At 32.7% G+C, this 11,257-nt stretch overlaps 2 protein-coding genes across 2 annotated transcripts; both read left to right on the top strand.

Moving 5' to 3' along the window:
- The first annotated feature begins 229 nt into the window (after positions 1-229).
- LOC123881666 lies at positions 230-4,573 on the top strand. Its single transcript, XM_045930389.1, has 9 exons — positions 230-526; positions 1,886-2,113; positions 2,205-2,326; positions 2,676-2,736; positions 2,974-3,114; positions 3,256-3,363; positions 3,519-3,747; positions 3,838-4,089; positions 4,271-4,573. The coding sequence occupies exons 1-9, from the start codon at positions 359-361 to the stop codon at positions 4,351-4,353; spliced, it is 1,392 nt and encodes a 463-aa protein (XP_045786345.1). The 5' UTR covers positions 230-358; the 3' UTR covers positions 4,354-4,573.
- Positions 4,574-7,380: 2,807 nt separating this feature from the next.
- LOC123921107 (protein LYK5-like) lies at positions 7,381-9,939 on the top strand. The gene has a single exon (XM_045973507.1). It carries the CDS (start codon positions 7,455-7,457, stop codon positions 9,612-9,614), a length of 2,160 nt encoding a protein of 719 aa, XP_045829463.1. The 5' UTR covers positions 7,381-7,454; the 3' UTR covers positions 9,615-9,939.
- The last annotated feature ends 1,318 nt before the right edge of the window (positions 9,940-11,257 follow it).

Below are 11,257 nucleotides of genomic sequence, written 5' to 3'. Positions count from 1 at the left end.
TACAGTTTTAATAAACAATATTTATTATTATAATTTTTTAATGATAGAAAAAATATTTCTTTCAAAAACATTCTCATTTATCTATCAACTTAATTACCTAATGTATCAGAACATTAGAAATTTTAAAATGTACTGTAAAAACAATGTTAATAATTTAAATTTTTCAAAAAAATTATATTCAAAATAATGTTTTTTTATATTAAAAGATAGTGCTACAGTAATTAAAAATAAATTTTCCTATTTTATTTGTTAACACTTTTTATTGTGGGTCTCAAATTCTGATAAAAAAGAAAGGTCCTTTTTTTCTGATCTCTCAGAAAGAATTGTACTCAAAGCCATTAGTATTATTTTTGGCCAAATGGGTGTCGATCAATGTCATCGGCGGTGGCTATGGCGGTGTTTTCTCCTTTTTATCGGAATACTAACCGTTTCAACCACCATAACCGCTTCCGACACTCACAATAAGCGCGAACATCTTGTCTCTAGAATTGCCTTTGGATCATGTTCCAACCAAAGTGCTCCTCAGGTTTCAATTTTCTTCTGTTTCTTTTTTATTTTTTTTTGTATTGTACTTTTTTCTGTTCTGTTTTGTCATGTATCTTGTTTTCTCGTTTTTCATGTCTTTGTACCATGATGTCCCAATTCTCGTACCAACAGTTTACAATCCTAATAATGATAATTGTTGTTGTTTTTTTTAGGTAGTTAATAATTGTTGTTTATAATCAACCTAAGGGGAAAAAATAATCAATAATACAGTAAAAATGTTATGTCTCAATTTTTTATTTTTGTCAAATAGCCTTAATCCTAATGCCTAGAATTTCAGGCTTAAAGGTGAATAAATGGAGCGTCCGTGTCCGGGATTCGAACTACAACCGCTACATATAACAATGTCCGTACCAACTTAGTTATGCTCACAAGGACGCAACGCATGTGAAACTGTTTTATTTTTAACTAAAAATGTAACCAAAATTATTTAGAAAATAAATTAAATTCCTAATGTGTGATACAATGGACACTTATTATGCCACTTGAAATTGTTCATGTTGAGATAAGACCTGACATTGATTTATTTTTACATTTTAGTACTTGGTAGTAAATTTTACTGTATGGTCTAGGACATTAGTATCTCTCTTCTGTTTATTTTATGACATGTATGATCCGGCTTGAAGAGGTGTGTTAGAATTAAGAACCTGCAGATATTCCTTTAAGTGTAGCAACTTCTTAGATTGATTGTTAGTATTTTTTTTTTTACATGAATTGTTAGTATTGTTAGTATTCCTAGTATTATATAACTTCGTAGGTTAGTGCTTATTCATTGTTATTCAATGTATTTATTGTACCACCATTATAAATACAAGTAGTGTGATCTCGTTTTCGACACACATAATGTACATATTTTACGATTTTATTTCTTAATCAACTAAAATAAAAAAATCACAGAACTAGAGGTACCGGTTAAATCGGTGGAGCTAAGCTTTTCTTAGCAACAATGTTACATTTTCTGTTTGTAATGTTATATTGGTCTCTTCTTTACTGCTTTACACTTAACAACTTCCTCTCCAATGCAAGATCAATATTAGTTACTATATAGGCAGTGTTGTTAAATAGCGGCTATATCGGTGCTATAGCATAGCAGAACATGAACAAATCACTATTGTTCTGCGATACACTGTTAGCATTTAGTACAAAGTGTTGTCTAATAGCAGTTATAGCAGCGCAATAGCACTGTTGCATAGCGGAATTTGAACAAACTGCTATTTTTCATGATTCAGGATTGACAATACTACTATAGCCTTTTAATTGCTATAATTGTGTGGTGTATTTAACCTTTTTCGTGTCACCTTGTTAATATATGTGTATGTTGTGTCTTGTGCATCTATGCCAGCCTATATGGGATGCAGTGTTAGACTTCAATCCCCAAATATTTATATTGCTGGGAGATAACATTTACGGAGACAACAAACGTCCTTTTAAAATATTTGGACGGGAAAGGACAATTGGGCCATGGAAGAATGTTCCGCGATTCCTTCCTGCCTCTGAGCAGGAAATGGAGGCTAAATACCAGAAGGCTAAGTCAAATCCTGGCTATGCTCGAGTTAAAGAGAGTGCTGAGGTGTTCCATTTTAAGCATTTTTATAGTTGTTTTTGTGGTGACTGTCTTTATTTATCTTCTTTAGCCTAACTTTTACATTGGAATGTTATAGGTTATTGGTACATGGGATGATCATGACTATGGATTAAACGATGCAGGAAAAGAATTTCATGGAAAAAGGACCAACCAAAAGTTACTTCTTGACTTCTTGGATGAACCAGAAGATAGCCCAAGGTAGGATATTAATTGTTTTACAATGTTACGCTGCATGTGGTATGAGATGAAGACAGTTCTACATGTCTATCATATATTCATCCATTAATAGATTTTAATAGCCAACAGATGTAGATTTAGTACTCCCTGTTTGGATAAACAACTTAATTAAGTGTCTATAGGATAAGCGCTTATCATATAAGCACTTATGTATAGCTATTTTGGAGAGTTTATGGAAAAAGCTGAAAACAGTTTATAGACATATCATAAGTTGTTTTCATAAACTCTTCTAAACAGTCTCACAAGCAATTATGTCAGTTGATAAGATAAGTCAATTCAAACATGCTCTTATTGTAGCTTCTTATTTCAGGAGGAAACAAGCCGGTGTCTATACCTCGTATACATATGGTCCCATGGGCAAAGATGTCAAGGTATTGACCGACTAAAAACATCATTTTCTCCATTCAATTCATAAAATCTTGTCATGGTTATTGTCTTGTGGTAGGCTAATAGCCCCTACGTCATTCTAAAATGTTGTGACTTTTCACTTTGTTTTCTTCTATAATGAAGCTGCAAAGTTTCTTTCAAATCATGTTTAAACTTTTAAGCATGCATCTTATATTGTACTAATATCAGATTTTTTTTGTGGATTTGGGAAACCAACTTAGGTTGTTCTCTTAGATACCAGATACCACAGAGATCCTATAGGAAGTGATGGAACCATTTTGGGGAATTCACAATGGTCATGGTTGGAGAGCGAGCTAAATGGTCCACCAACAGCCCTTACAGTAATTGGATCTTCTATTCAAGTATGGTAATTAGTTATCAATTGTTACAATCACTTAGATCGCTGAGATTAATCTGTCTGTAAATTTTGTTGCGTATCAAACATAATGTATACTTTGACATATGCATATATTCCAGCTTTGAGCCTTTTGGCTGTATTTCAGGTTATATCAAATCTATCAGCAGCTGTTCAACCGATGTTCTCTATGGAATCATGGGGTCGTTTTCCAAAGGAAAGAGATCGCCTTTTCAAATTAATAGCAGATAGTAAGGTAATAAATAATAATAACTTGCAGTGCTTTCGTTTTCTACATTGTGTTTTCTATGTGTTAGCGTTTGTTGTTAAAGTGAATGACATGCTTTATTTTTTTGACGTAATATTGTGAATCAGTATTTATTTTACATCTTGTTAGTCCTTTCTTTACAGAGAGGCGGAGTTTTATTTATAAGCGGAGATGTTCACTTTGGCGAAATTACAAGATACGACTGTGCTACGGACTATCCACTATTTGATATTACCTCAAGCGGGCTTACTCAATCTGTTGAGGAGGTTCTTCCGCATTTCTTACGTTCTCTAGTGAGATTTGTGGCATGGTTAACGCCGTCTACTATGAGAGTTAGGGGACCAAATTGCAAATACACATCTTGTGTATATGGTAAATTTTACCTCCTCATTTTTGGGTAAGAGTACTTACATTGGATTCCAATTTCCATGTTTTGAAGTTTCAAATGTTGGACTTTGTTAGGCCAGCCAAACTTTGGAACCATTGAGATAGATTGGGACTCTCATCCAGTGAGTGTGAAATTCGACGTCCGAGACAAGAATGGGGTCGCCGTTACAGGTGTCGATATTCCATTATTGGAATTACATCCATCAAATTCAGAGACTCATGACGGAGTAAAAGAAGGAGATAATCAGAGGCATTGCACTCTTGAAGTTAGTCTGCCGTGGATTAAAAGATATCGCCTGGCGATTTTCTTTTATTTCACGATAGGCAGTAAGTCACTTCCAAATTCTAATTTGCTAAATTTTTTTCAAGAAGGAAGTTTTCATGCTTACTTGCTTAGACGATTGAACTTGAATTCTTTCGGTTAAACTCTTTCTGTCGATTCACTAATTTATGCTGTAATTTGGTTTCGTGGGATATTTTAGTCATTTCTTATTTTTTATTGATGCAGTGTTGGTCCTTGCATTGATAGGACTTGTTTATGCATCTGTCTCAATTTTTCGACTTGGAGGATGCAAACGAAAGCACGAGTGACACACTTAGATAAATACAAATCAGCAAAAGGGAGCATGTGTAATATCTTCTCCTTTGTAGATTTAAGCTTAATAGTGGTTATAGGCCAATAAGATATATAGAGTATTATTCTAATGTTTTCACTAGTATGTATATTTAGTGTGTTTGGTTTCTAATTTGATTTTTTTTTTTTTTTTGAAAAAGTCTAATTTGAAATTTTTAAACACTGTTTATTATACTAGTACCCTAATGCAAAACCAAACACACATTTTGAAGTAGATTTTTCATTTTGCTTGGTTATTTTGTTTAATACTTAAACTGTTTGATATGATGCATCATGCATGTAAAGCTAGGTTATAGAATTAGTAGCTTTTGGTGGTTGCTTCATTTGATTAATTTTTAATCTTATGAGTGAAAAACTTGTGTTGAATACTCCCTCTAGTCTCATATAAGCAAAGTTTTTTTTTTTTTTCAGGTTCATTGAATAACTGACCAGATATCAGTTATTCAATGAACTTGAAAAAAAGAATTTTTGCTTATGTACAAGACCGGAGGAAGAATTTTAGAAGGATTAAATTATAAAATTGATGTGATCTTTGAACTCATCAAAACATATTAAAAAAAAAACAGAAAATTTTGTAAATGGTTTGAGGATACCTCTAATGGAAGAAATAATTAGTACTGTAGTAATTTACTAATTGGCCACTTAAAAATATCATTATGGTGGATATAGTCAACCACTGAGAACAAATTTCACGTTGTTACAACACCCTGCTATAATAAATCTGGACTGTCCGATTTCAAATCAGCGGTCTAAATTGTTTTATTGTGCAAAATTGTGTAAGTAATTGGAACCATCCAATCTTAATAAACGGTTGACATTTGTTATTGTGGGAAACTATGAGAACCGCAGGTAATCCGGATCCGTCAACCACTCAACCTAAACTCAGTAAAATAATTGAAAAGTTTTAATTTCATTTTTCTTTCCAGAAAGGCAACTGTGCTGCATGGGATATGCTTGTGAGTTGTGACATCAAAACCAGGGTGTCATTTTCCACTTGATATTTTATTGTGGTCAATGAAGAAACGATACACAATTAATTTAAATGTAAAATAATTGTGTATGAAAAGTTGAAATATATAAAATACTATATATTTTCTTAGCGTTTTTGTTCTGTCCTGTCTTTAAAATCTGTTAGAAAATGAGCAGTTAGTTACTTTACATCAATGTTTATTTAAAAAAAAAAAAAAGATGTTTTAAAAAATTGTCCCGGTGAGCTTAACTAGTTGATATGAACATTGCATTATATATGCTGGATCGGCGTTCGAACTTCGAATATTCCATTTGTTTATTTTAAGAGAAAAAATTTTAAATACTAGACTACTTAACAAAAACTGAAATAAAATTATATTGAACGAGATTGAACTACAATTGGTTCAAGTCATAGTGTCACTTTTCTATATTAGTTTCTAAATATCTTTTCAAATATTTATATGGCGTGGTTTAATTGATACTCTTATTTTATGTTAATTTACTAGTGATCTGGTTTATCTGTGAGGTTGTAAGGTTGAACTGGATTGTCAATTTGATCTCCCATCCTGTTTTTAAATAATTTATTTGTAGTTTATATACTCCAAATTGTAGTTGATATACTCCAATTCAAATGTTGTATTTTATGTTTGTACGTAGCTTTCATTTTCCCACACAGATTAAAAAAGAAAAACAAGTTATGAAACGTAGATGGTAGTACACTAATACAATCACATGCACAACAAGCAACATTTTTTATCTTGTGTGTGACGTTCCCCTCAATTGAGTGGGATGTATCCTTTTTATCTATTCCATGAAAAGTCAAGCTACAACAATTCAATAATTTCATTTATCATGAAGAATACTACACTAGTTATTAGTAAAAAAAAAAAATGTAGATTAATAACTACTAAGTCATGAATGGAGCTTGGAGTGAGTAAATGACCCACTCACATATACAAAACACATAAATTACTAAGTAGGTCATTAAAATTATAGTGTCCATAATTGGTCTTTCTAACTTTTTTATTATTGTTTATAGTGTTCAATATTCGTTAGGTCTAGTGGTGATTTGGGTAGTATGTTATAGGTCATGGGTTCGATTCTTACTCATTGTAAACCAAAAAAAATAAAATATATTCGATATAAATTAGCTTATTAGTTATCTGTTATATTTTTACAAATGTGGGTGACTGAGGTACAACTAGAGAGATTTGGATTATACACGCAGTAATGACTATGTCACGCTGTTACTCTTCATAACTGTTTGAACTATAGTGGATATTTGAGATTGTTTATTATTAATACTCCCTCCGGTCCTTATTATAAGGAATACTTTGGGAAAAAAAATTTGGTACTTTTTATAAGAAACTTTGACCAATTTTTAAATGTTCTAAATGTTCAATTTCACTTATGCCCTTATTTATTATGAAAGAGAATTTAAAAATAAGTAAGTTAGTTGAATAAATAGTAATTAAATAAGGGTAAACATGGAATAAATTTAAATTTATAAGAGTATTAAATGAAAATAACTATGTTAAATGTGTTTTCTTGGTCTGTGTGATTTTTTCAAAGTGTTCCTTATAAAAAGGACCGGAGGGAGTATTATGTAGTCTGAATTGTCCAATCTAAAATCAACTATTGAGATTTAAAGTAACGTTAAATTTTGTGCTGCTTTTACTTCTGTTAATACCGGTCCAAGTAGAGGATAGGGACTGCACTAAAACTTGATCCAAAATTTGGTTCAAGTTCAACCAAAGTAAAAGTCAATTTTGATATTTGATGTGCAACTTGCCACCAAGGAAGAAGAAACTCAACGTGTTTGACCTACTCGCCTTCCATAATTACATTCCCATCTCATCCCATACGCATAAACTACGGTTTTGGATTCAATGAGTCTAATAGCATGCAGTCAATGCATCTGGGCCGTCCGATCAAAATCAAACAGTCCAGATTTTATATTCAAATTTTAATTATTTATAAATAGAATATTCAAACTTAAATTTTAGACCATCCAATATTAATCTAACGGTTTATATATAATCAATCCACCGCACTGTAATCACTATTGTCCGACTGCACACTACCAAAGATGATGTTAGGTACAAGACCATTTAACACACAACACAAAGGTATCAACAAATACGCGTTCTTTGAATTCCACACACAAAACAAAACCCAGAAAACAACATCAATAAATGAACCAATATTAAACCTCAACTCAACCTATGAACCCAAACCAAACCATATCAAAAACAATCTCAACATGTCATCATATTCAAATCCAACCTTAACAACACTAATCATAATCCTCCTCACAACAATTTCCTTCACCTTAATCCCAAAAACAAATTCCCAACAAGAATACGTAAACAACCAACAACTAGATTGTTATAACACATACAATTCAACCTTAGGCAACATTTGCAACAGCATCAATTCATGTCAATCATATCTCACATTCAAATCAACACCAAATTACAACACACCCTCTTCCATTTCAAATCTCCTCAACACAACACCTTCCCTCATCTCACAATCCAACAACATCCCCACCGTCCAATCATTCCCCTTAGACACAATCACAACCGTTCCTGTTAACTGTTCTTGTTCAGGTAACAAAAACTACTATCAACATAACACTACCTACACTTTGAAAACCCTCGGTGAAACATATTTCACCGTCGCTAATATTACTTACCAAGCTTTAACAACTTGTCAAGCTCTTATTGCTCAGAATCCTTCTCATGCTGTTCGAGATCTCAATCCTGGTGACAAGATTACGGTTCCTTTGAGATGTGCTTGTCCCACGAAAAAACAGAGTGATGAAGGATTCAAGTATCTTCTCACATATTTGGTTTCTGAAGGTGAATCAGTTTCTTCCATTGCTGATATTTTTGGAGCTGATCTACAAAGTGTTTATGAAGCTAATGAACTTTCTTCAACTTCCATAATTTACTACTTCACACCACTTTTAATCCCTCTCAAAAATGAACCACCGAAAAAAATCATAAAACAAGCTTCACCGCCGGAGACGGTGGAGCCACCGGATTCCGGTGGTTCATCCTCTTCCAAGAAATGGGTCATCGTCGGTGTCGCGGTTGGAGTTGTCGTTTTGATTCTGGTAGGTCTTGCTCTGTTTTTCCTCTGTTTCCGGCGACGAAAGCAACCGGAGCTACCACCGTCGACGGTTAAGAAATTTTCAGATTCTGATACGAAAAAGATTTCAGATTTTAATTCCACAACAACAAATACTCAATCTTGGTCCCTTTCTTCTGAGGGGATTCGATATGCGGTTGATTCGTTGACTAAGTATAAATATGAAGAATTGCAAAATGCTACAAATTTTTTCAGTGAAGAGAATAAGATTAAAGGTTCTGTTTATAGAGCTTCTTTTAAAGGTGATGATGCTGCTGTTAAGATTCTTAAAGGTGATGTTTCATCTGAGATAAACATTTTGAAGAGAATTAATCATGCTAATATTATAAGATTATCTGGTTTTTGTGTCTACAAAGGTAACACTTATCTTGTTTATGAATTTGCTGAGAATAAATCTCTTAATGATTGGCTTCACATTGAGAAAGTGAAATCTAATTCTATGTTTTTGAGTTGGTTTCATAGAGTTCAAATTGCTCATAATGTAGCTGATGCACTTAATTATCTTCATAATTATGCTAATCCACCACATGTTCACAAGAATTTGAAAAGTGGTAATGTTCTTTTAGATAGAAATTTTAGAGGTAAAGTTTCAAATTTTGGTTTAGCAAGAGTTATGGAGAATGAAGGTGAAGAAGAAGGGTTTCAATTAACAAGACATGTAATAGGAACACAAGGTTATATGGCACCTGAGTATATTGAAAATGGTTTAATTACTCCAAAAATGGATGTTTTTGCATTTGGTGTTGTGATTCTTGAGCTTCTTTCTGGTAGAGAAGTTGTTAATGATGATAAACTTTTGTCTTCAAGTTTTGAGCAAGTTTTTGAAGGGGAAAATGTTAGAGAGAAACTTAGAGGTTTTATGGATCCAAATTTGAGAGATGAATATCCTTTGGAACTTGCTTATTCAATGGCTGAGATTGCTAAAAGATGTGTTGCTAAAGATCTTAATTTAAGACCTAATGTTTCTGAGGTTTTTATGGTTTTGTCTAAGATTCAATCTTCTACATTGGATTGGGATCCTTCTGATGAATTTGAACGGTCTAGATCTGGTAGTCATGTTTCTGATAGTAAATATTTTAGTGCCAATGTATAAGTGTTTTAGAGTTTATTTAATGATTTTTTTTTTATCAAATTTAATGATATTTATATATGTAGAGTTTTATGCTAGCATCTTTTGTATCAAATCACATGCATTGGTGATTGTTTTGGTATTATAAAAGTGTAGTTTTGTTGTAATTTTGTTAAAAATTTGTGTTTAAATAATATTTTTCTTATAAAATAGATAGAAGTCCACACTTTGAGCTTGTACATTATTTTATTTTATTTTTTGACAGGAAATAAAGACATGTTTGGATTGAATTATCAAGTTATCATATGTACTCTTGAGACAGTTTATGAAAACATCATATTACATATAATGTTTATAATTTATTTTTATAAACTCTCTAAAATAGTTATAGCCGATGAAGACAGCTTACGGCTTATTATGAAAATAGTTTGACTCTATCTAAACATAGTCCAAGTGGTTTATAAATGATAGTTTCATTTGTTAATTAATTGTAACAAATTCAGATTCTCAGTAATCTTCTGATGCTTGTTGATGACTTCACGTCATTAGATGTTATTCTAAGCCTAGTTGTGTTATATTAGTAGTCTTTTTAGTGGATTAATATGTTCCTATGCGCGGCGCAAAGGAACTGGCGTGTGGCGCAGGATTTAGAGATAGAATGGAAGGAAGCTTATGTCGGTTGCGCGCGGCGCAGGGTTTGGGGGCGTGGCGCCGAGCTGTGAAGATTTGGCTTGAGGAGTATTTGTTTTCTGCGCGAGGCGCAGCCTCATCCGGCGTATGTTGATCATTTTCACCTGGCGCGTGGCGCCAGCGGAAATTCTATATAAAGAAAACTCATTTTCTTGAACATGGTTACGAATTTTTAGAAGATTGAGAGAAAAGTTGTGTCCCAAGCCTTGCTACCGAAGATTTCGATTGAAGAATCAAGATCCAAGTGCAATCCATGATGAATTCATTTTTATCATCCATTGATTCCTTCCATCTTTCCCTGGATTTCTAAATTCACTTATATTGGATCTTTAGGTGAATCTAGGTCAGCTTTATTGGATCATGTAAACTTGTTTTCCTTTAATGAAATGGTGAATTAGTTTCAATTGATTATCCTTTATGCTTATTGTTTCATATAATTTGGCCAATTGTGTGATTGATTTTATCATGAGAGTGAAACTACCTCACTCAACCACAAATTCACCTAAGAGATTAGGCGATTTTTTATAGAGGGAGAGTATGATATTACAAGAGATTGGATATGATCAAATTGTTGAATCAACTTGAAACTACCTCATTATTTCATTATGGAGAACATGTTTCACCAATCAAGTGCTTGATCTAGATGATCCGAGCGATCCGATCGCTTTTTTTTATATCAATTTACAATTCAATTTACGTAGCTTTAAGTCAAATATTTTGCTAAAGAATGAACAACACCCCCAAGCTTTTTTACTTTGTACACTAAGACTAGTCTGAATTGCTATTGTTGATTAAGACAATCCATGTGGACGATATTCTCTTTTACTACTTATGATGAATAAGTACACTTGTGTTCTCAAAAGTTTGAGAATGTTTTTGCTTTGTAGAATTGAATTGGGCTTAATTCAACCCTACAAAATCAACTTATGAGGTGAGGATTGTCTCTATTTATAAATACATGTTCAAAACGTTATTGC

Source organism: Trifolium pratense, linkage group LG4 (genome assembly GCF_020283565.1).
Source record: "Trifolium pratense cultivar HEN17-A07 linkage group LG4, ARS_RC_1.1, whole genome shotgun sequence".
Lineage (NCBI taxonomy): Eukaryota > Viridiplantae > Streptophyta > Magnoliopsida > Fabales > Fabaceae > Trifolium > Trifolium pratense.
This window is presented reverse-complemented; position numbering and strand designations above follow the sequence as displayed.

Bases quoted from the DNA above. Each gene is read 5' to 3' on its own strand.
- LOC123921107 (XM_045973507.1), top strand. From the start codon at position 7,455: ATGATGTTAGGTACAAGACCATTTAACACACAACACAAAGGTATCAAC.
- LOC123881666 (XM_045930389.1), top strand. From the start codon at position 359: ATGGGTGTCGATCAATGTCATCGGCGGTGGCTATGGCGGTGTTTTCTC. The intron at 3,364-3,518 runs GTAATAAATAAT...CTTTCTTTACAG, and splicing joins AATTAATAGCAGATAGTAAG to AGAGGCGGAGTTTTATTTAT. The intron at 3,748-3,837 runs GTAAATTTTACC...GGACTTTGTTAG, and splicing joins ATACACATCTTGTGTATATG to GCCAGCCAAACTTTGGAACC.